Here is a 26491-nt window from a genome sequence, read left to right on the forward strand (position 1 = left end):
TAAAATCTGTGCTGTGTTTTTACATCCAAAAATACTGAGCAAGATTTGAGAACATAAAAAGCAGATGTAGTTTTGGCTCTTGTATTTCCACCTCTTGTTCTAGCAGCAACTGCTGGATCTCTGGATCAAACTAAAATAATGAAGTCACCTATCTGCCAAACTCACCAGACACAGCAGCAGTGAACCGGGAAGAAGATGGACAGACTTGGGAATATAAAGTTTACATGCCTGTATCTGCTGTCCCCAGCACTTTGTGGCACGGTGTGAAGCATTTACCTGCAGGAAAGTGCCCTGGGCCCCCTCTGTGTGGGTGGGAGAGCACTGCCAAGCACTAGGAAGAGGCACTTGGAAAGCTCCATCTGTCATGACTCTGCCGTGCACAGTATAGGAAAGATGCTTCAGTAGTGACCTGGCAAGGGCCACTGATAAGCCTGGGGAAGGTGTCTTTTGTCTGCTGGGCAAGGCACAGGTCCATACTGCATCCGCTTTCAAATCAGTAGTGTGACAAACAGGTCCTTGAAGCTATGAAGTTGTAGCCATGTTTGCAAGGTCATGAGGCAATCAAATCCTCTGACAACTTTTTGAAAAAATGAATCAAAGCATCCATCATACAAGTTGATAAAAATAAAATGCAGGGTAGCAGTTAATTATGGAAATGTTTATTTTGACAAAATTTTATGTGGCTTTTCTTTTGTTAGCTCTGAACGTAAATAAAGCCCATTTGGTGATATCTGAATATGATTTGCTCTTCTTTTTTTCAGGTAGCAACTAGTAGCTGTTTACAGTTACTACACACAGTCTGTTCTTTTAAACCTGTGGAGAAGTCTGCTGTCCTGAAAACAAAGATTTGTAACATAATGCGTTTCTAGCTATGCTAATTTATCAAGTTAGCCCCAGCTAGCTTAGAGCTCTGACTGTAGCATGGTGCACTCTAAAAGACTTCAGCTTGCTCCCTTGGTCCCAGGCTTATAGAAACTGAGAGATGAAGAAAGCAATGTTTGCTAAGCAATGTGTTTGCTTCTGCTAAAGAAAAGCGCTCTGCAACCCTGCAGTCAGCAGTACTAATTCTGGCATTAGCTAAGTATAACTTCTAAGCCTTCTCTTCCTCACTTTCCTTGCCTACAAAGATGGAAGTAAATGAGATGCAGGAGGAGGGAACCACTGGCTGCGTTCTGAGAATGTGACCTGTTCCAGAGGAAGTAAGGTTCAGAACAGAGAAACAAATCTTTTTAAAAGAGGAACTCTACAAAGACAGAAACAAGAAGCACAGAACACACAATGCAGGTGGCAGAAAAATTCTACAAATTTCATTTCACTTGTCCTGTGCACTTTATGCATGATGGAGGGAATGAATAATGAACTGCAAACATATGCAGGGTTTATTTTTTCTGTAGGATGTTTCTGAAGTCCTCACACTGTACCCTGCTGATATTTTTATAGCCAGAGATGGTGCAAGTAGTCAAAATCTGGAGCTTAACCAAGAAATTCATTTAGAGCCTAATGAAAACATGTAATGTTTTATATCTTCACATTTTCTCCTTTCTTACACATTCATCTTCAGCTGTGCGCAGTGTTCCCTGCTGAAAACAGTACTACACCCTTTGTGCTACTAAGGCAAGACCTGTTTTCTGGTAGACACAGGAAATTACACTGAGGTTCTGGCAGCACAGACTCTTTGAGACTCCCAGTAGGCACATCCCTATCCTGCTACATGAACTCAAAGCTTGTTCTGAAGAATAAAAGTGATGGGTGACTGTGCCTTTACCTCCCATCACTGGCTCCTTGCTTCTGGGCTACAGGCACACTATTTGCAGTGTGTAAAACCCAAAAAGGGGCAGCAGGGAACCAGCCACTTTGCCCAGGAGCCAAATGCTTGTAATAACAGTACACTGTGAGTAGGAAAGACAGTGTGTGAAGAAAAACAAACCTGAAGAACTGTTTCACAGGTGACATTTAACTACTGCACTGCTTGTAACTGCTCACCTGTACCCCTGATGTATCTGCTTTCTTCTGAGCCTCTGGAAATTCTGCACTGGAATGACAAACAATTTGGGGAACCTGTCCATTTGACTGAACAGCACCTGTGACAAGGAGGGGAGACAAAGGAAATGGAGTGTTACATTTTCATGGTATTAACCAGATCAGGGAATAGCAACTAAGAAAAACATCTTTACAAATTCCACCAAGCAACCACTCATTACAAGTTTCTTATACTTAATTCAGTAAAATCCATGAGGATGTCTGTTTTCTACTTCAGGCTTATTTTGAAACTTTCAATATTCAGTTCATTATCTAAGGAAAGTAAACATGATACATTACATTAAAACTAGTAAGTTACCACATGATAAAGCCCACATGCCTCCATGGTTGTAGCTGATAGTCCTACAGGAAGTACATCTGAATAAAGCAGCTTACTTAATCCTTCAAACACTGTAATATTGTGCTGGCACGTAACATACACTGTTTTTTTTTAGTATCCAAAGACACACACAATGAGGCATAGAGACAAACAACATTGCCTGAGATACACCTGGCACTTGGGACACTTCAGACCCACAGACTATACTGTAGTGTGACCAGGGACTACAGGCTTCACAGGATGTGAGAAGTTCCACCTGCCTTCCTAAACAGTGCTTGTGGCTGCCACTGAAGTTAACAGAGTACAGTTCCCAGCTAAGGTCACAATGACTAGTTTTCTATAGCGTATTTTAGTCTATACTGAAATCAGCCCCTACAAATAGCTATACAGCCATTTGAAAGCAGAACAGAAGAAAACATGCTTTATTCTATCTCCAAACCATGAGCCAACAACTACTCACAGTCAGGCAGTTCAGGTTATAGTATTATAGTCAGGCTCCAGGTTTTATATAGGGCAGTAATGATAACTTTTAGACAGAAAGAATCACAGTGACTTGCCTCAATTAGAACACTAATGATCCATCAGAGATATTTCCATAGAGACAACATACATGACTAAAAGCTTTCTAGGCTACTTAATCATTTACTGGGATCCATTAGCTAAGATTAGCAATATACTTCATGATCACATACAGTGTTCTTGCATTCTAGTCAGGAGCTGAAGTTACAGATATATATATATACTTTACAAGGCCTCAATCCTGCCCATATCCACTACAGACTGCAGCATCAGCACAAAGCCCCACTGGCCAGCCACTTCTCTTCTGCAATCAATACCAGAACACAAAATGCTCCAAGACTGTCTCATCCACTCTCATTAAAATACCCCCACTCACAACCATCAGAAAATCCCTTGATTTTAAACAGCCTGTTACTGTTCAAAATCTCTCTCCCCATCCCAAATGTGCATTTATCACCATGATTTGACTCCAAGGAGTAGCAGAAAGATCACCCTCTTTTCACATGTATTGAGAAAAAAGACAAACTGAAGCCCTGATAAGGTGTTTGGAGGATTTTGAGTTGTCCACGTGAGAAGTCAGAATGTTAACTGCCAACACAGATTTTGACTTTGCCTGTCTTATGTCAGTAAGTTCTTAGCCAGCATGTCCCTCCTAATAAATACAGCATAAACTTATGCATGTAAACTAAAAACATTCATGCAAGTTACAGCTCGCATCATGCACTGTTCTATCTGTACCATGATAAAATAGGTAACAGTGGTATGATTAAGCTACTGGAAAAGTAAAGTTAGAAAATAACCCAATCATTTCTTACACTGCATTCTTTTCCAACACCCACATTATTATCACACATGAGTGAAAGGCTGGGAAAGAGAATGGCTCACCCTATAATAATCTCTAAAATGATCATTCTCAGAATGAGATCCCAGTCATCCCTTTCACTCATTGGAAGAAAAGCTCTGATATAGCCAGGGTAAGAGATGGGCAAACAGAAAACTTCAAGACATGGACCATCAGTTGGTAACATGTAGAGGGAGGATAAAGCATTTGTATTAAGATGCCAACAGAAAAAAAAACATTTTATTGAATTATGCAGATTTAAACTGATCTTCGGTGGACTGTCTTTGGATTCTCTAAGTGCTAACTTTAAAGTGAGAGCTCTGCTGCTAGCTTAGTTATAGGCAGATCAGAGCTACACTGGGCTGTCCAGAGCAAAACACTATCTTCCTGAATGAAGGGACGGTTTTCTGAACAAAGACTATGTTCAACATTGATGATGACAGAAGAGGGCAATAAATGTGATTTCAACTGCTGGGACATCATTGGTACCTGCTGGTAAGGATCCTGCAGGGGCAGCTTGTTCCACTGTTCCTTGATTTGCCCACCGTGAGGACAAGCCAGCCTTCTTCACTGCACATTTGTAATTATCATATAGCAGCTTGCCATACTGCAAACCAAAGCAATACAATAAGCATGGTATTAAGCTTGACAGAGGCCAAGCACTCATTTTGCTATTGGAAAACTTTTCCGACCCCATTCCTTTCCACCCAGTTTTGTTCAAAAATAGCTTTCTGCAAGTGGTGTGCCTATTTCTGCACAGGGCCAGGTGGAAAGCATCTCCCTAACAGCACAATAAAACACAAACCCCCGTGACCAGAGAGAGTCCTACTGATATCATTCTGATGTTTTATGTTCATTTCAGTATCTGTAAAAATCTTGAAACTTGGCTTGAAAACCAACTGTTCTCAATAAATATCTTTCTCCAATGCTTTCCAAGTATTACATTTTCAGACTGGAGTCATGGGACACTGAATCCTGGGCTCCAGAGAAAACAGCTCTGTCAGTGTGAGATACAAAATAACTTGATGACCACCCCAGACCTTTGTTGGATGCCGCCCTGCAGCAGAGCTGGCAGAAAAGAATATATGTCTAACAGGAGTAGGTCTGTGCAGCCAGACACAGCCAGTATAATGGGCTGCATATAAATCCATCTCCCTTAATGTTCTGTGCAAAACAAAGTGGGCTGTGAGTTAAGACCTTTTGAAGAGGGTGAGGTAGACAACATGGACAGAGCTGTCTGAAAAACGTCTCAGCTGGACTGACCAGAGCTTGCACACCTTTAGCCGCAGCCCGTTATTATTGTGCCAGATAACTGTGGAGTAAGTTTTACAAGTACATCAGTTTTACAGCTACAGAATTCACCCGTGTTAATGAGAAACACACACTGATAACTAAGGCACAGGAACATTCAGCAAATCCATCCTGGTCATGCCCTTCTACTCTTTCTTCCTAGGACAAAATTAGCATAGATGTTCATTCTTGTCACAACATTTCCAGTTAAGGTTCTGACAGTCAGTAACGTGAGGAAGACAAGATGATTTTACAGAAAACATATTTAAGTAAATGTAATTTTAATCTCACCTTGGCAATTCTTATTCCTGTTACCCACTGATGCAGGGTTGCTTGATCATCACAGCATAAGTACTTGATATATTGTGATTCCTTTTGAATCTGGGGGTGCTAAAAGATATTAATTCATAAAATAAGACAAACATAGAAATCAAATCACTATACAGAAGCATGAAGGCACCACACAGTGACTTCTGTGAGAACACTGCCTATAGGCATCATGTTAACATGAAGATGACTCGAGGGGGGGAAAAGAAAGGCAGCAAAACCAGAGCATAATAAAATAAAAAAAGATGTTGGTTATGAACTATGCATGAGTTGCCACTGGCAGCACTTGCCCAAAATAATTTTAATGCATTGTGATATGAATTCAAGGGCTACAGAAATCTAGGAGTGATCTAGAGTTCAATGATGTCTACAAATGCTATGGTTCAAGGTCTAACGCTCAATGTATAAACACTGGAAGAAGTCTGTTTCTCATTGTGGTTTGTCATATGTAAGGCATCCAGACTGAACACTGGACATAATTAGTTTTCAAAGAGGATGTTAAATTTGTTTAAGCATGAACTTGTAGCTGAAACAGATTTTTCCTTCTGACTGCCTTTCTCTGGGCCAAGTTCTAGCTTTCTTCCTATGCATTTTTATTCTGTTTTACTCTTGCTGTTGTTTGCCAAGTTATGTAAAACGGCTGTATGTTCTAGATGGAGGATCACTCAAACCACAACACCATCAGAAGTACTCTTTTTCATTTGCTTGTACCAGGAACCTTTATATTTTTAAACGTTTTTTATTCTTTTGGACAAAATTTAGATTCTCTTCCCTTTACTGATCAATGCAGTACTGGTATGTGGTGACAAACCGCTGCAACTCAAAAGATGACCAAGATTCCAGGCTGCCTACTTGTCTGAGACCGAGTATCCTCTCTAAGAGGCTGAAGGAATCTGGTTCCCCTACTACAGCAGAGAAGGCTGTAAGTCTTTATAGCCTGGATGGAATAATATACTGCCATCTCTTGATACACAAATTAAAAATGAAACCAAAGGAAAAGGCTTCGTTATCCCTCATTCATGTGTTCATTTTTATCCATCTTCTTATAAATAACAGATGCACAGTTAGTGAAGTATTGTGAATGCACAAAAGAACATCCAAATATGCTCTGAGGATTCACTATTGTTAAACCATTCTCTTTTAAGCCCATGCAGTAAAAAATTCAAAATGTACCTCTGCCTAACAGCAAGGCCCCTGCTTTTATGCATACTGTTATGCAGAGCAGTGCCGGACACAGGGAACTCAGCAGGACCCACTGCAGCACACAGTACTGTGAGCAGCCCACCAGCCCAGGGCTGATGTAGAAACCAGATGTTTCCTCGCAGGCACCTGCCTACCAGTGGCTGGGGCATTCCCAGCATAGAGGCCAAGCCCAGGCTGGGTGGCCCAGGGGCTCAAAAGCAGTGCTGAACAGAGGTCTCACTCCTCAGCCGTGTGTCCCTTCTCCCCGCTCAGTGCTGCAGGCACCAGGCTTCCCTTTCTTGTGCTGACCCAACTGTCTGTGAGGCCACACTGTGATACAAAATAAAAGGAATTGATCAAGTTAAACATAACTCCTTTCATCGTGCTGTAGTTTTGGTTTGTTTCCTTTTTTTTTTTTAAACTCAGCAGTACACAGTATGGCCTCACATACAGCATGGGGATAAGGAGTACTGCGGCTTGGGGAGACAACAAGTAGGAAGGCACAGATGAGAGGATGGGACTGCACAAGTCAGCATAGCTACCAAATTCCTGTATCGTCAGATTATGGAGCAAGAGTGAAATAACTGTGAAGAATAAAAACCAAAGGCATATTACTCTTCAGGGGTCTCACAGTGACAGCTATGTCCCACGACAGTGCTGTGTGTAACTGTTACAGCTCCATGTGTTTGAACTCAGCTGCTCACACAGATCATACTGTCTGCCATTTTTCTGCAAACACACAGCTGGCTATCTCCCCTGGATGATGAACATGCAAAGTTTGCTTCAGCCCAGAGCTACCTGAACCTCTTTGCTCTTGGATGCTCTCAAGGTAAGAGCTAGGGACATCACACATTGCAAGCCCAGAGATGCCGGTTCATTGTCACCAGGTGCCTTAACTGCAGAGAATGGAGCTGTGCCTCACTGATCTGGTACACTCACACACTACCCCTTCACCGTTCAGTGTACAGGGCTGTATCTTGCTGCTACACACCTATGCCACGTATCAAACAGATATGTCTCTGCCTTCAGCAGCCAGAATGCTGCTCAGAGTGGGCTCCACTCCTGCAACGTGTAGCTGGGGTACAATGCCTGACAATCCTTATTTCCTTCCACTGTTTCAGTATTATGCAACCAAACACAGTGAAAACCATTAAGGAATTCAGTTGGAATGGTATCTTTAAAAGGGAACTTAAGCAGACACTTCTCTGGCAGAGTAGATCCCATATACCTGGGTTACATTATCACCATCAGAGCCAAAACAACCAGCAGTTACAAGCAAAGACATGGCAACCCTGGGAAAATTCAGCTCAAGTACTTTTCAACCAGCCACTAACAAATTCTGCTCCAGTGTGTAAGGTCTTACTGAACCCAGCAGATGGCACCCAAAGCTTTAAGAAAATCCTTGCAAAAGCAAGGATTCTTTTTCATGAAGTCCAACTGATCTACATATCTCCCCTCAAACTACACCACCAGCTTTTTATTACAAGGAAAGAAAAAAAAAAAGGCAGAAAACACCCCCTTCTATAATTTAACATACAAATAATAGATTATTATTAAGGTGTTATAATTCATACAAACATCTGGAAGAAAGTGCACACTGTATAAACAAGGCAGAGGTAGACATGGACACAGAGCATGCTAGGTGACAGTGCTGCACAGAGACACAGCTCTGCCATGGGGATCTGCTGATGGGGATCTCGGAGGGGCTGCCATGGGCCTCTTCTCTGGGGCACCCTACAGAAATACCAGTTTCACAAGAACACCCATACTGTGGCAGACCAAAAGTCCTTGTACCCAGAATCTGGACTTCGACAGTCACCACAAATGGGTACTGAAGGAGGAGAAATGACAAGCCTATATGATACTTCCTTTGCTCTACTTTCCCTGTCTGCATCTATTTTCAGGTCAGGGGGTTTCCTGAGCCACATGGGGTTTTTCTGTGTTTAGGTTCTTCAGTGGACTTCTCCTCCAGGTACTGCAGCTTTTTATTGAGCCCAAAGAGAGTTCTGGCATCCACAACATCTTGTAGAAGAGCCACCTCTGAACCTGACTGCTGCTAGCTGTGTATGATACTGCTGTTTTGGAAGAGACACTGTATGGCTGACCCCTATCCACACCTCTCCGTTGCCACTCCTGAGCTTAGATCTGCATCATATTCCTGGCAAGTTGTCTCTTTTCCAGCCTACAAGCTTCAAGCCTCTGCAGTCATTCTTCAAGTCAAAGTCATTCCTTACCTTCGCATAGCATTGTTGCTCCTCTTTGATCCTTTTCCAAGCTTGAAATGAGAGGACCAGAATAGCACAGGTGAAAGAAAACCACTGACTTGTGCCATGGTATGGCAGTGTTTGCTGTTTTATCATCCATGCCTTTCCTGATCATTCCTAATGCTTGATTTACATCTCTGAACACCACTGAGCACTGAACCGCAGCCACACAATGGCCTTCCAGAGTTCTTCAGGCTGCCCTTTCCTCACTGATCTGAATAATGCACCATCATCAGCAAGCTTCCTCACCTCACTGCCTATTAATATTTCGAGACTGTGGGGTTCTCACCACCCTGAGAAGTGAAAGGGAACTGCCAGTGAACAAGGCTAGAGTACCCCATGCCGAACAACATGGGAGTTATTTACTGCCTGCCTTCTAGCCTATCTTTTACTAACTATTGTCTCCACTGGGCAATCAATCTTAACTACTGGCATTCACCAGTGGGGCCTATTCCAAATTACCCCAATCAGTTCCTTGATTAAATTACTCCAATCAGTAACCATGATTAAATGCAGAGTCGCAAGTATATTCTGCCAGTTAGGGACCAAACTAGCTAGCTGCTGAACACCCCGTTCTCACAAGTGAAGTTCAACACCTCAAAGCTGTGCAGGCAGTCCAGATCTTCACTTTGTAACAACTAAGAAGCGCACTGCCTTTCACTTCCCAAGAAGCAGCAGCAGCAGCACTGGCTCTGTTTTTATGTGCTAACTTTAACAATGACACAGAAACCACACCTTTGTACTGGCCCCATAGCCCACTGAGGTTGACTGGAAATACCTCCATTACCTTTCCTAGACTTTGGATGAGCTCTAAGAAGCAATGTTGCATGGTGCCAGTGAAGAGGCTGCCTACTGCACCTGTGTGCAAGGCCAGACCACGGGACCAAACACCAGCAGCAGCAAGCTTAACACTGAAGGTTTATACCTGTAGAAGATTATTAGCAAGTGGCTCAGAAGGAGGCATTTGGCTTCCTGTGTTTTCTGATGCCCGAGGCATGCTACTTTGAACTGGGAAGTACAGTGTTTCTGCCAAGAACTGTCACACCCCAGCCTCACTTGGGAAGAACTGTACCATAGTGAAATACTTTGGCAGTACAAATGGCTGCCAACACTGACCTTTACAAGCTCAACTTTCCACTAAAAACATCAGGTCACATGCAAAGTCTATCAGATAGCACACAAAAATGCTGACTCAGGATAATCAATGCAGAGAAGAATCAGGACAGCTGAAAGCCCCTGGAAATGACTTGGTGTGAAGATCCATGTGAACTGAGTTCTTCCTTTCACAGCTCCCGTGTTTCAGGATAGCTGCTCAGTACAGTACATAGACCTAGGAGCTGCAGTCTAAATTCAGAGCCCCTTTAATAACCTCTCTGTGGGACTAACAGAGATCATAACAGTATCAAGCATCACAGTGATGTGAGAAATACTGTAGTTTTAGGCAAAATAACACTGACCTCAGTATGCCACACCTTATACATCTCACACATAGAGACAGATAAATCATTTTGTTACATGGTGCATATACCATGTCCTGAAAAGGTCATTAAAATCACCTGGCAGCAAAGTGAAAACATCTCCTCTGGAAAGGCTTAGCACCTTTGCCTCCAAAACATGCAGCACCAACATGAATTCTGAAAGACAACTGGTTAAAAAGCAACCACAGAGAAGTCAGAGTTTGAATGAAAAGTGGCAATATGCAAGCAGAAACAGAAGCCAGAATTTTTCTCACAGAAAACAAAATGGAACAGCGCTTTGAAATAATACACTGTATTAAAATGCAACATAATTTGACTACGGCAAACTTTTTTCTCCGTCAGTGTCACAACTCTCAGTACTGATGACTTAGTTGCATCATGGGGCCTGAGTTTTGGAACTGTTGGTTCTTTCCACTTACATATTAAGGCCTGAGCACCTCAAACACCAGGCAGCAAAAGGATGTGCTATGCTCCACCTGGGAAAGCCCTGAAAAGGTTTGGAACAGGATCTAGTGTTCTCTAACCCACTGTCTCCTCTCTGAGCATCACTGTCTAGAGATAAAGAAAGCAGAAACACTTGCGGATATAAAAAGCATTTTTTTTTGGGTAGGTTTCAAAAAAATATTTGTGCACAGATTACATTTTCAGATATAAACTCTCTGCCTAAGGAAGAAAAAGATAAGAACACATTGAAAACCTGAAGAAATGAGAACTGAACAATGTGGTTTCTATGGTTTGTGCCAAAACAAACGACTACAGGCCAAGTGTGCATGAAATCAGAGATTATCCCAATGAAACGTTCTTTTGCTTTGCCTTCTTCCTATCCTAAAGATGAAAATTGAACTGACATTACTCAGCATCTCATTGGATTCCTTGCCCCAAAATATATGGATCATTGCTCAGTCTCTGAGGCAGAAACAACAGCCAGAAGCATAAAGAGTGACTAATCTTGGATCAAAAGCTTTGGCTTTAGGCCAAAATAGTCAATGTTCTTGGATACCTTATATGCGTTCTAGTGATGAACTTGGTCTATGTTGAGTTAGCTTCTCAGAAAAGCTGAGACTCCTCTGGCTCCCATGACTGCAAGTAGAATTAATACTCAGATCCTTTTAAAAACCATACTCAAGTGGTTCAAATTTGCCACCTCCTAGTAAACTTGGTCAAATTCTGATGCTATGCAGTCCTTGCATAAAATGACCAGCCTTAACTGACCTTCTAAAGACATGTGTGAACTGTACAGATAAAAAAGCAACTACCCTAGTCTAAGGAAATTATTCTTTTAGCTTACATTTCTCTAATGACTGAGGCAAAATGTTTAGGTTATTACAAACATATGTAGCAGCCAGTGTAACCAAACAGGACTGCTTTACACAGAAAGTATTTTCCAAAGCTATTATAATCCATTTCTCACTGTACATTCTCTGTCCATATTCTCCCCACTGTTTATGCATTAATCTTGCAAAACTGTGTGCATGCATTATGACTGTAATCTTGTATGTCTGAAAGTGTTCTGTAATAAAGAGTATTCCTGCTTTTGCTTTTTTAGTTTATCTGGAAATGTATTTTACTCTGCAATATTTGACTGAAGCATTCATGCTAATACAATTTTCAAACCTTTCAAATAGAAAACCTCCTGGTTTCTGTCCTCACTTCCTGCACAAGCCATTTGTTCTGCACCTTTTTTCTACCATTTTCTATCTCAAACACCTTCTACCTGCTTAACTGTCATTGTGTTGAATGCATTACGTACATGACTCAGTCCAGGACAGAGTGTACTGGGTGTGAGGGAGGTGGGAATCAGGAGTGCAGTGACTAGATTCTGAATTACCTGCTGGAATGACGTCCCTGTTGCAAACAGAAGATATCCTTCTTGAAAATTTATTTCCAAAATTTCCTTTGGATCATTAGAATTTTTATTTTTTTTCTAATTCATAGTTTCCAGATGACACCAGGAAAACTCTGCTGTTTAGACTGCAGAGAAAAATGTACCCAGCTGTGGAAATAGACGATGATTTGCCTTTGTCTCAGTTTATCCCCAGGAAACCATTTTTTTTCATCCTAGATTAATTCAGCATTATGCACCATTACCTCCAGATTACTCAAGCACAACTAGCACCAATAAACTATAATTAAATCCACTCTTTGTCACAGGCACATCAGACTGACTAAACCAGTAAATTTGCATATAGATTACCTTGCTATTTGTCTGCTTTGAAAGATTTTCCAACATGGTGTGACAAAAACCAGCTCCTGCACTAATGTGCGCACACACACACACAGACACAGACACTCGATGCACAAAATAAACACTATGTTCACAATTCATGCTCGATGCAATAGATGCTGTCACTAGCAAGACGAACAGATCCCTTCACAGTGGAATCTCCGGGTTTGAGGGCTTTCAGCTCTGTAATATGAAGTAAATCACAAAAGGTCTCATCCATTTCCACCGCATTTCCCGTGTAACATAGTAGATGGTGAAAGAGACTGACAGGGAAGCTACACATACAAATTCGCACTTGCAAAGGCGACTGTGAAGAACCAGACCACTCCAACCCGTGCACTTGCTGTATGTGGTGTGTGGAATTACTTCGTCCGTGAAGGAGGTATTTGTTCCCTTGCCGTTTCTCTCCCAGGAATGGCCAGCACTCTCCGCAGGATGGCGGGGAAGAGCTGTGCTGATACCCACTCCTGCCTCCTCTGCCTGGAACAGAGGGACAAATCTGACCCGAACAGATGCAGGTTTGAGCAAGGGTCTTCTTTCACACTTGGCTGCCCTTTCCTTTCCTTTTGCCTGCATATGGAGGTTTCTATTAAGAAAAGACTCACTTTATCTGATGTCAAAGTGAAAGGTGGGATCTTTAAATTTTTGTAAGCGTAACATTTAGGCTGAGTAGAAAACAGGAAGAATCTTCATATTTACTGGGACAGATGTGCCAAAACTAATTCTTTTATTCAGACACCCTATTTTTAGTATGTTGAGGATTCTTTTTGTTGCTTTTTTGCTTCTTAAATGTGTGACTTCCTTTGAGGGAGGAAGGCTTGTTTAGCAGTGGTACAGAACAATTCAGTTTAAGGTTATAGGTTGGCATGGACCAAGTAGATACTGGGAAACAAAACAGTTCTTCAAGCTTTATAGTTGCCCCAAAGCTCCATCAGTGCAAGGCTGTACTCATCCTCAGGACACAGGCACATCAGTTCTGATTTACTGCACAGGGACAGCTAGAGGTGACCCTGCTCTCTGACACCAACCAGCCAGCTGTGCTCTTTTCAGTTGGTCCCAGCTGGGGTTTCTGCTGCCTGAGAGGGCCTGATATGAGGAAGTAACTGCTTTGTTCAGTTATTGCAGCTGTCTACTGAATCATTCTAAAGGGAAACTCCTGAGTAAGCTCAGGAAAGTGAGCTGGTTTTGCTGGTAGCCACTATGATGTGCTTTTGAATGGCTTCTAGCACACCACCCTTTTCCCCATTATCTCCTCAGTGTCTTTGTGGTTAACAAGTAAGCAAAAAAATCACCCCATTTTTGTTCTGAGCTACAGTATATGCAATGGGGTGCTGATGTAATGAGAAGAAGTGATAGGCAAGGAGCATCTGCAACATAGCATGCTCCTCAGCTCTAAGACAAACATCTTACAGGATGGATCTGCAGACAAGCACATTTCTGTTTCAACTAGTTTGAAATAGCTAGTCTAGGTGCAGCTCCAACATCACAGGCTGCAAAACCTACCATGGCTTTTGGCTAAATACCAAAGCAACCTGCCCATGAAGTGCATGATCTCACTGCTACACGAACACCATACCCAAGCCAGCATCAGCTAACTTTGACCACTGAAGTTGGAAATAAATGGCTAGATTAAAAATGAAACAGGACAGAGGGACTGCCAGCTCCTGGTGATTTGGATGCAAGTCAGCTGGGACAGACACTAGGACCAAAGTCTCACAGTCTCTGTGAACCCCTCATTTAACTGTAGCCTAAGAGAAGAAACTGGAGAAAAAGCCCATATCTACTTCAGAGGCATCAAGCTGAAAAAACATTCAAAAACATGTCATTGAAGACTTTGAGGCAAAAGTCCACATAGTTCAGAGCAGTGAACGCCAAATCAGCCCACCTCACTGGCCATTTGAATAGCAGAATCTTAGCATTTGCTACCATTTGACTGCACAAAGGACATTTCCCTGTTTTTGAAGTAAGGATGCCAATTAGCTTAACCAGTCAGAAATAAAGATGGCATTTTTTCAACTCAGTGCTCAAAGCTAGGAAATTACGTCTGGTTCCGAATCCAGCAGCATTTCCCATGAAGCACAAAAGCAAGATACTGCTGAAGCTGCTAAGGCCTTGCATTTCTCCCGCACTATAAAATACAAGCTGGGCAGTTTCCTTCATTAAGTTTGAAACACAGCAGAGCAAGTAACTCGCCTGATGACTGCCCACTGCTTTGACACAGTAATTCCTAAAGGGGTCCTCAGAAAGCAGCAACTCTTTAAAAAAACCTAGTGGTATGCTATTATTCAAAACCTTCCCAAGTGGTGTTACAGCTTGCTGGAGCTACTAAGGGCTGTAGAATAACCTGTTCTCCAAGATGTGAAAATCTCCTTTGATATACTGCCATCCTCAGTGAACAGCTAGCACGGGCTATGGCTGCTACTCTTCCAATTACTTTGCCCCATTTGCTTTAAAGACAGATAACCTTCTCCTGCAGCCAACACAAGCAAGTAAATGGAAGAGAACCTCCACAGAGCTCACTGTTCCGAGGCACACATGGGGGAATGGAAGAGCTGTGAAGACACAGCACCGCAGCCTTCGCTGTGGACAGATTTCCATCTGGCTTGGATAAGCTGGGCATCCAAATTTCTTCCAAATTACTAGGTTACCAGTATAATAAAGACAAATGTTTATCTGTTAAACGTTTTGCCTTTTGCTCACAGCACCTGCCTGCAAAAGTCCTGTCAATTTTATCTTGAGGACTTCATTCTCAATATATATATGGCAGGATGAGAAATGTCTCAATGATGATGGTTTGTTTTCCTTTGACATCTCAGGACAAGCATCTCCCAGAATGATATTTTCTTCTGGGAGACGTCCATATAAAACCAGACAGCTGCAAAATGTAACTAAGTATAATAAATGGCTCTATGTTCCTGTCCACACGCTTTTGTGTCACCAAGCATCCAATCAGCAAAAGAAACATCTACTTCGCTCTTTATCTCAGTCCACAGATCTCAAGATGTATCACACCCTCAGCTCCAACCTCCAAAGGTAAGAGAAGGATACGACAGAACTCACCTCAGCCCTATGCCTTCAAAAAGGTATATATAGAATTCAATTAATTACAGAGATTATAGTAAATATGAAACTCTCTACTGCATCACTCTCAGAAAGCCACCCTAAGTGGGAGCCTTCCACTTTTGAAACAACAGAAGATTTGAAGATATCAATACTTGCCCATATTTCCTGACCAACTCCAGCCACTGCAAGAGATAGCTGTTGAGAGAAGCTAAGTCTGAACTGAGCTAGTCAGGAATCTATCAAATGCTGACTTGTGCGAGTTAAAAGGAAGAACAATCACTGTAATAATAACCTATTCATCACTAAGTAGTTTTGGTCAGGTATAATGATCTTATCAATATGATGTTTATTCTAGCATACCACAAACATTTTATAAAGAAGCATCAGAGCAAACAGTTTTGCTAAGTAGATTTTATACATTTATAAGCCTATTACACATAAAGATTTCCCTAGCGAGCTTTTGATCTTGTTTTTCTCATCTCACGTTGAGGGTACAGTGCTAGCATCACACATCCAATAAAGCACGTATTTCAGTTGAGCTGTGACTTCATTTTTGGTGTTAGTTCTTATTATAGCATACCTCTTTTCACAAAAGATAGCAGTAAGTCCAGAAAGTTCTCCTGATTATTATGAACAATTAAACACATTGCTACATACACTTCAAAAATCATGTTTTTTTTTCATCTGCTAGAATGTAACTGTTATTAAATTGGCCAGATATTTCCCTGGCCAGTCATCTGCTTAGAAAATCCATTTCTACCTATTTTTTTAAATCAGGTTCCCTTTTCCTGAAATAAAGCTTACCTGTTCACTTCAGAAGGCTCACCCCTGTTTCACAAAAAAGGACAAAGTGTTTTTTTGCAGAGCATTTTGTGGAGAACGGTAGTATTAAAATAGTTCATCTGTGTTAGCTGAATACACCTGCTTCAGAAAATAAGTCTGGGTCTATACACCACTTCTGTTTTGCCATGTGTAAATCAGGATGGCAGACGTTTTGAAACTGAAAAAAAGAAGTGCTGTAAGTGTGCAATGTGACATTATGTGACCTCCAGTGTAAATGTTTCCCCTACATTTTTTCTGAGATGGCAAGATACGGTGTTTTCTAATATCTTGTTTGCATTGCTGGCCTTTAAATAGAAAAGCAGCAATAAGATTATCTTCTATCTTGTACACAGTAATCCCACTTGTATTCTAAAATCTGTACTAATGACAAACAGCAAGCAACGCCTAATTCCTGCAACCTCAAAGCTTCATTTCTGCTCTTTGAACTATGTGAAAAGCATGGCTTTTCTTCCTTTCCTGAGAGGAATGCAGAATTCCCAGCCTATTTGTGGTGCTATTACTGCAGTAATGAGATACTTCAACAGCAAGAAGTGATTTTCATGAGTGGGTGAACAATGTCTTTTGCTCTCCTGCCACAAACAGCTGTACAACGAAATACGCCATTTGTGATGTCTCTTCCTGCAAGACTCTGCACCTCAGTTCAACAAACCACTCAGCAGGTATGACTACACTGCAGATAAAAAGTAGACATACTTTTTAGTATATAGTTCATAATGCTCATAATTTCAACATCAGGGACTGCCAGTCCTCTCATCTTACATCTGCCTTGCTGTGCGTCCAGCCACCTGAACAGTCAGGAAGCATATTCAAGCTTGTTTCAAAGACAACAGTACAGATACAGTGTAGACAAATATCATAGGACTAACAGTCCTTAAAATTAAGGTTCTAAAGGTATGTTGCTGATCAACAATGAAGCAAGGAAGAAAATAGAAAATGATTTTGCAGAAGGTGCTCTATCTCATCAGGGTTCCTGAAGCTTCCAACGTAAACATGTTTTCATATAAAAGAAACTGGTGTGACATTTGCAGAACTTAGTTTTCTAGTACATTACCTTTAAGACAAAGCAGTGATCTGTAGGTGCCTTATATTTCACTTTGTGTTGAGAACCATAATAAACGTTCATATTCTCAAATTGAATGAAGCATGCCAGGTCCCGTGAAGTCTACAAATGAAAACCAAGCACATCATTGTAAGAACTGCGTTTTGATGTGAAACCCATTAGCAGCATTTTTTCAAGTGCATGAATGCCAATAGTTTTTAATTTTTTAACTGTCATGAAGTTGACTGAAGAAAGATGAATTTTAAGCGCGTGCATTCCTAAACTAACAGTTGGAAGAGTGTCAGTACACCTTAAAAACGATATATAACAGCGCAGCATTTCGCTGTTGTTCTGGTTTTGCTGTGCTTTATTGCTTTGTATGGAGGTTTTGGCTTACGGTTAATAAGACCAAACAGAACACCATAGTAAGAAATACCTTTAGTAAATTAGATATAGGTCTTGCAACCACACCCGGAGTAGAGAAAGAAGGTCTGGGGTTCTAAATGGCTTTGGAAGCTTGTTTGTCTGTGGTATGTGTAACAAACAAACTGTCATCAGGAAATAAGAACACATTTCATCTGCTTTGCTTTGAATTTTCTCAAATTTTCTGGCATCGGTCCTTTTCCGCTTATAATATTTGCTTGTTCACAACATGTTGCTGAAGTAACAAGGTTTCTGTTGCTGGCACACTTCTCAGCGCAGAATTCTGTATACAAAGCACGATTTTTGTAGTCTTTGAGTGGAAAAGCAAAAATGGTTCTGTCACGTGATCACTGCTGGCTGACATGAGAAATCAGGAAATTGTGAAAGAAAGGCAAAAACAAACCCCAAACCCTCTCTCCCGCTAAGACAGGGTTATATTTCCATGCATGATGGTCCTTCCAGGCTGTGCTCATTCTTGCTGATATTTTCAGTACAATGCACTCTTGAGTTGTTATTTATTTACAAAGTGAGTTTGCATGTAAGATTGGTGGGGAGGAGATGTTCCATACTGTAGGTAGACAGAGCTTCTCTCTCTCCTGTTTCCCCTGAAGCTGATGTCAGGGATTTTGTCATTAACTGTGTGGACCTAGGATTTAAGCTCCTGAACATGCTCAAAACCTTGCAGTAAAATGAGTTGTTCCTTTCCTTTATGAATCAGGTAATGGCAGTTAAGACCAATACGTATGCAGTTGTTATTTTCTTCTAAGTAAGGAACAAGTTTTTATGCAAGGGACAAAGAGACTTCTTGTTAGTATTTCTGCAGTGTTAGTATGACAAAGTAATACAACTAACAGAAACAAATCTTAAAACTGTATCTGCAATTCTGAATCTGTTGTTCTGTGACTCTGTCCATTCACAGCATGGTTTTGAATGGGATATAAGTAGAGGAACACTGAAGAAATTAAGCCTGGTTTGTAAAGGAAAAAGCCTCAAACAAAAGCCACCAAATGCATGTGAGTACAATAATCTGAACATGTCCCTATATTTTCACGTTTGCATTGTATTGTACAGCCAACATGAAGTGCCAAAGGTTTCCCAGACTTCTCTGCTTTTTTACAACTGAGAAGACGATTACATGATGAATTTCAAAACAGCTGCAGCAGCTGAAGATACTATTGTCTGCCAACTGTTTTTGTACCTCAATGAAAGATCACTCTACCCACAACTGAATGGGTTGCACATATGCAAGGTGCACATGCACTCTTCGTACCACCCAGATACGAACTCTCACAATTTAAGGGCTTTGACTGAAGAGCTCTACTGAATTCTGCTGCAGTGCTTTAAGATGTTTAGCAGCCTCAGTGCACCCTGCCCATCTACTAGAGATTACTGTCTGCACGGAAGACGTGTACCTGAACCTCAGCTGTTCCAAATACAGATTCCAGTAATTAACTTCAAACACCATTAAACAGATTTGAGCTAAGAGATTTGACTTTCTCCAGAACGCCTCAGGAATGGACACATACATCCTTTTCCTGAAGGCTGTTACAGAAGCAGGAGCAAGAGCCACACTATCTCGAAAAGAACTAGATTCAAAGTTCTCAATTCCTGTGAGTGACTGAGTTGGTAAAATAGTGAGTTTGAAGCAGTCACAGTTCCTTAAAATGGTTCAGTTATAGGTAGTATAGGCTACCCTGCCTATAACAACTAACAGGCAATAAAGTGTTAAAACAGCTGTTACGAGGTGACATGGCTTGGTGCATGGCTCCATCCTGAGCCTGTATTTGCAGTCTATCACCTGAAAAAAGAAAGCACTCTGACAGGAAGTCACTGAAATGGGTATCACTGGATGATGACAAAGGCTGGGTAACTATCAGTATAGGCTTGCCCTGTTTGGCGCTGTACTACTGGTTATCACTGGAGGGAGGCTACAAGGAAAGGCCCAAGATGGACTTTTCATTTGACTGTTCTTATATTCTTTCTACCTTAAGTGTCTTCCAAATAGCATTCTAGTTCCTAATTGGTAGGATGCTCTGTGTGTGCAACATGATTTGAGGACTGGAAGCTGATATCTCACAGTCAGGTGAAGTCCAAATGAATTGCTGTGAAATCAGCAAGGTAATCTAGGTCTGCCTTTCATTGGGATATAAACATAGGTCACTGGATCAGCATCACGGCATTCCTTTACAAGCTATCTTTTTTTTTTTCTTCCTTCGTGGTTTAGTCAGGAAATGGCACAACAGTTTCACAGGACGAATCATAACAGCAAAGCTCCATTAGCAGCACCAGAATTTCCAAACATGAAGCATTAGTAGAGCTGTAAATAGTAGCAGAAGTGGCTTTCAAAACACACAAAAAAATAACCCCCCAAAAACCCAAAACCAAACCCAAAAAACCCCACCAGTCCCAGAAGCCAACATTATACCTCATCACTGTGGAAATGAGAAGCCAGCTGCCCCTATGGCCAACACGTCCAGGACCCTGTTGCTTCTCCAGTGCTAGCAATTCAGATTCTTGAAACATTTTGCAATATTAAATGTCAGTGCATTTGATTTGGTCAGGTGGATACTTCTGTCTCACTTACTTTTGCACAAAAGGCAGACTTAAAAAGCATAACACATTCTCTAGGTAAAGACCATGGTAGGAAAATATGTGTAGCATTTCTGCATGCTAGCTAGCTATGCTAGCTGGCACAGAAATTCAGTATCAAACAAAGCAGAATTCCACCTTTTTGTGATAAGAAATTAGTTTACTTAAGAACTTTTAATATATTCTTCCACAGGAAACCCATGTAACAGTGAAGCATTTTGGCAGCATAACACTCCCTGAAGGGTGCTGTGCTGTTTTTCTTTCCCTACTGACTTCCGGAGGAGTGCCATTGCACTAATGCTTTTATCTATCCATAGAAATCAAAGGGAGAGAAACGTGACAGGATTCAGGGACTACATTCCAATATTTGCACAAGTGGTGTAGTCAAAGTTAAACCAAAAAAACCCCAACCCTCTCAGATGCACCAGACACTGCTCTTAAAATGTCATCTTGGGAGTTCTTCACTTTCACCTATGTGAATTGTTTTATTGCTACAAAGATTATTTGGCTTCCTGACCTTGGTTTTTCCTTTGGGAACATAATAAATTCCAGAAGCTCGTAGAAGAAAATAACGCCTCTTCCATGACTTTTTTCCATCTTCTTTTAAATAAAGGGCCCCTTCAAGCTCTGGCACAGCGACAGATGTCCCACAGAAGCTTTCCTGTGCAACAAGAATAATAATACACAAAACAGATTTGATTTAAGCACAACCCTCTTAATAGGAGAAAAATGGTCCCTTGAAAAACAGAGACTTTACTGTGACAGTGAACACCTGAACATGGGCAATTCAGTTCTCAGGGAGATGAACATCTTAGGCAGGCAAAGGAAACTTTTCCAAGCTAATGCGGCAACTCAGCCCAGCAAGGTGGGTGCACTGGAAAAGGAGGCTCGCAGAACCTCCATTCTCCACAGGGTCAAGCTAAAACCTACAAAAGGTTTTAACTACATGTAGATGTGCTCAGTGAAGTCAATAAAACAGAAAAGTTGGTACTACTGCTGTTGGTTTTTCTCTATTGCTGGATCTACAGGTTCTGTAGAGAAATACTTCTACAGAGAGAATCTGCAGGGACTGTTTAGAGCTCTAAAAACAGCAAAGGAAAAAAACGCCCTCAATCTCTGCTTTCACTTTTAAATACATGCTAGCATTTAGAACACTGTTTAAACAAATACACTTCATTGTTTGCTTGAAGGACCTACTGTTGGGTAATTTTTAATGCCAACATGCTTATCACTTTATGTTTTCATTTAGAATTTACCAGGACTTTTGCTGGTTGATATCTGGTGCCTTCATGAGATGCATTTAACTTCGAAATAGGAATCCTCAGTTGCTTGAGAACAGCATTTCCTTTGTGAATTTCTACCAAGTCAAAATGCTTGCCAGGAGAACTGTGATAACCTCATCTTTCATATGGCTCTGGATTTTTCACTCTTATAACATGCAACTGAAGTAAACCTTCAGCAGGAAAGGCAAGAGGCTGAACAGACTTTCTGGAAAGTGCAAAGGTTCTTTTTCTGTTGTAGTGCAGCCAGTAATTTGAGGTAGTGAGAAGTACATCTGCTTCTAGTCCAAAAGATAACTGTTTGCTACTGATCAACCTTACTAATAATATAAAGTCACAATGGCTGGCCTAAGGGTGTGGCACAGCTGTTTCTTCCACTCATATTTGTATAACACTGCTTTAATTGTTATCATGGCACTACACTTCATAGACATACTAAGTGAAAACCTTTCATGGCACTGGGTCTATAACAACAAAATCTCCATCGTTTATATTCTCTAACGGGGGATACAATCTGCATTTTAATGGTGAGCAACAGATGCAGAGGAAAATCCAATGTTAAACCTTAGACACAATGACATCAACCAGCACAGATCGTCATGTTACACATTTTCCCACAACGACCTAAATGCTGTTGTTGCAGAGCAGACGCAGACGGTGGCAGAGTTTTGGCGACATTTGCATCATCAACCCAGAAAGTTAGCTTACCTCCAGTAAAGCCTCTTTGCTTTTATCATTCATTTCTTTGCTTTCATTCCTCCCTTTGCTTGCAAGGTAGAAGTTCTGATTAAGACACAAAAGAAATTGATGCTCATTATAAAGAGAGCAATACAAGTAACTAGATCACTACAGACCCATTCAATAGTTAGTCTTTCAGTACTGAGTACCCAAGCCAGCAGATGCAAGAGGCATATACCTATGGACTCTTCTTATAGAAAACTTTAATCACAGCTTCCTGCTCATGAGTTTTAATTCTTTATTTTGAATAAAATTCAGAAGTAATACAGAATTACTTCTGCCTATGGATATACAGCCTTCCAAATTTTTGAAAACACTGGCTTATGCTTTTGGCTGTTTTTTTCTGGATCAATGGGTTTGATTTTATCATTCCAATTTTCACCGCTTCCTATATTACTACAGACAGTAGAGAACATAACGTGCTAGTGTGCTGGAACATGTGCAGTGGCTTTGCTGAACACCAACCATGGTCAAATAGCGGAGCTGATTGCCTGCTGAGAGTACAGCAGCTGGGCATGAAGGAAGTAGGTAGATGAAGGAGCTATGCCATGCATCGAGTTCTTGTACTTCACCATTTTCTAAATGAAAGTACACGTAGAAGAGGAGCTTGAGAAATACTTGATACATGGGACAGTCTTATTGATTTCCCTGGAATTAGTCAAAAAGCTAAGTTTGCAGAACAAAGGGCATAAACCAAACACACACTATTGTCTAGGAAATGGACAAAATTGTAAAAACCCAACAAATATTGAAACCTATCTACTTAAAAACTACTCCAAATTCCATAATTCTTCAGCAATTTCATAGGAAGAAGACTAAGAGTTTTTCTGACTTTTTATCTCCATTTTTTCAAGTCTCAAGACTACGAGAATATGGCAATATATTTACATGCATAAAACTCCATAATGACTGAACTGCAACACAAATGCAAACATTACCAAAATTAAAATGAGAAGTGTGTAAATGAAGGAACATGCTGTTGCTATAGCATAAGAAAGAAAGAAACAAGCAGCGTATCTTCCCTGCCAGCATAACATGTTTAGAGCAATGAAGTTCATCTGAAGTGAAACCCTCGTATTCCACACAACCACATCTTCTTTCTCAAGCAGCACAGTGAACAGCTGTCTGCCAGAATGCAAGCCTCATAAGCAGCCAGCTTTTGGAGGGGCACCAGGAGAGGAAGGGGAATAAGTGTGGGTGATCTCAAAATCAGCTCTTTAAAAGCTTTCTTAAAATTTCACAGTAAGTCAGACAGGGACATTAGAAAAACAGCCACCTGCAATTTGGCCTATGCTGACACCACGTTTATGGAATGAACATAAGAAACTTGAACATTCAATACAACACACAGTTATGCCAGGAAATACTGCTGGCTCCGAAGTGCCTGGGCACATTTTTAGCCCATAGCTGAAGGTAAGCAAGCACTAAGGATCACAGCTTCGTGACTGTATCTGAAGACAGTATTCATAGTGGAAAAAACCTCAAACTAGCTCAAAAAAAAACCTGCTTAAAAGTGTATTCTCAGTACAACCCAAACAGCGATGCCTGCCAATGCAGTAAAGCCATAGGTCTGAGTGAGGTGACAATGCTTCACTCATCCCACTGGGGAAAAAAGTCACTGTTCTGACCCAAGTTCTCCGTACATGGGCAACAGCTCTTCTTGAGAGAGGGCACTATCACAGCACTGCTGGCTTGATGTTGGTATTTCTTTTTCACTGAAGAGCGTATGAAGAGAAGCCTCAAAGGGCACTGCTAGGCTGGGTTGGGCCTCCAGACTTTGGGATGGATTTGGAAAGTAGAGGAACATGCAAGTTGTAAGCTGCCTTCTGTAGATCATTATAAAATAGACATAGTACAACCCCTAAAATACCCAGCGAAGATTTATTTATCAAGGTAAGTACACCTTATCACTCTCTCAACAAGGCTTGGCTCATTAGCTTTACTACCAGATGCATTCATCTGGATCAGTCAGCCTTCAGTGCACTGATAATAAGAAAACAAAGCTCCTCTGATTAGAACTGATTCACATTCAGGCATCTGGCATTTACTTAGCAGAAACAGACCACCCTGTACTGACACAATCAGTGGTAAAGAGAGAAAGTTTGTAATGATATCCATGCTGGATCTTTAACAATGCAGCTTTTTCATTAGGGAAACTGGGCTCTGTCACCTAAACCAACATTACACAGATATACACTGTCATCTTTCACCTGTCAACACACATTTTATTTATTACCTCCTTTATGTCTCTGCCCTGAAATCTGGAAGTACCTGGTACTTATTAGTTGTCAGCAGCTAAAAACCTGGGGAGCAGACTGTACTTGTTTTATCACTGTGTGGTCTCCTATTTTTGATCGGAAGCATTCATCCTATGGGAGACAAACCACATGTGTCCACAAGAAGTCATTCCAAGTCCAGTAGCCAAAGGTCATGATAAAATGCAAGCTCTTTCCTGTCTGAGGACACCACTAGGAAATGCGCGTTTGGTTTGAGATGTCAGGTCATTAATGGGACAAGATGTGGCTACGGGGCAGCTCTCTGCATATGTCTACAGATTTGAGAATTAACTATTTTTTACATTCAAAAGATAATGTTTTTCGATAAACAGCTGAGCTTACTGAACAGGATGGATTCATCGTCTTGAGCTGATAACGTAAGAAAGCAAACATAAAGGGTTATTTTAACAAACAAAACAAAGTATGCTGTCACGCTTTGACACTGGGTTTGCTTTGTTTGCAATGTTTGGGTTATCTGATGCTGAAATGAGCTGGTATTTTTGCTGAATTATTCCCCTGTGCCTACAGAGCCCCAGACCAGCTGAAGCTGACATAAAGCCAGTTGCTCTCCTACGCCATTCTTCTTGACTCAGAATGCAGAGCCATAGTGGCAGTTTTGACATGTACTGCTAGCCAGGTATGAGACCCTTCAGAAACACTAGGTGATGACCCATCTATAGTATTACATTAGCAGGAAATTGCACAAAAGAAAATCCTGTAAAGATTTTATAGCCATCTTAAGTTAATTCTGTGCTTTGTACTGTAAAGCACCAGTAGCCTATGCATACAACCTTTCCATCCAGGGATACAACCATTCCATTTTGTGTGGAAAGGCAGGTAATAAAATTCAGGCTGTATCTCTCTCCTCTGTATAAGCCTCAAACAGTGGAAGACAGAAGGTGTTTTCAACAGCTTGAAAGAACATCTCTGGTGGCATGTAAGCAAACCAAATTTGGATCATAGTAGAAACAGCAGCATTAACTACTGCACTGCCAAACTCTCTGATCAGTGTTCCATGCCTTTATATTTGAAAAAATGAATTCCCTAAATGAAAAAGCACCTCTCTCATACCTTTTTTCATACACAGCCCTATAGAAGCTGGAGTGCAGCAGCTACTTGTCAGTATACAGCAAAAACCAGGTGTTCAAGACAGCATACTCCCTCTGCTTCCCCTTCTGCTTAGATTTTTTTTTTTTGCTTTCAATCTATTGAACCAGTTTTTCCAGAAGATCTGCAAGGTCCACAAGAGCCACTCTAAAGATCACAAATGTAAATAATAAATGAAGCTAAAGGCAAAGCTCTTTTGAAGCCCCTGAAAATTAATTTGCAACTCTGCTTACTTGATTTTATGTTTTAAGAAATCACTTAAAGAAAGCTGATTGTTCATGCCTTGAGGATGATGGTCTTCGTCATCAAAGAGGGGGGAATATGGAACAAATGGAAGACATACATAAACTAGGATGCAGATAACAGCAAAGCATTTAATAGGCTGATTAAGTCACATGTGTAAATGCTTTCTGCATTAGTTTCAAAGCAGAAAAAGAAGAACACTTACTGAAGTAGCATCTTCAACTTGAAACTATACCATAGACTGAGATACACTAATAGAGAGAGAAATTAAGATTACTAAAGAGCGGGAGTACAGTGAAAAATACTACCCTTTTCTCACTTCTATTTCTCTGTGCACACACCAACACACTCAATAATCAGGTTCCCCACCACTCTTCTATGCTTCCTTCTCTGGGTCACAGTTTTT

General features: G+C 41.0%; 1 protein-coding gene across 1 annotated transcript in view; it reads right to left on the reverse strand.

Moving 5' to 3' along the window:
• Positions 1-26491, reverse strand: part of APBB1IP (amyloid beta precursor protein binding family B member 1 interacting protein) — a 46699-nt gene that overhangs the window by 1813 nt on the left and 18395 nt on the right. The window contains exons 7-12 of the mRNA XM_061468221.1: positions 22430-22504; positions 20959-21102; positions 17442-17552; positions 5301-5399; positions 4209-4326; positions 1984-2081 (exon numbers count right to left, since the gene is read on the reverse strand). Coding sequence (XP_061324205.1) covers positions 1984-2081; positions 4209-4326; positions 5301-5399; positions 17442-17552; positions 20959-21102; positions 22430-22504 — 645 coding nt within the window. The remainder of the gene's footprint in view (positions 1-1983; positions 2082-4208; positions 4327-5300; positions 5400-17441; positions 17553-20958; positions 21103-22429; positions 22505-26491) is intronic.

Source organism: Pezoporus flaviventris, unplaced genomic scaffold, assembly GCF_033815535.1.
Source record: "Pezoporus flaviventris isolate CSIRO_AGI_PZ_B2104156 unplaced genomic scaffold, CSIRO_AGI_Pfla_v1 ptg000047l, whole genome shotgun sequence".
Classification (NCBI taxonomy): Eukaryota; Metazoa; Chordata; class Aves; order Psittaciformes; family Psittacidae; genus Pezoporus; species Pezoporus flaviventris.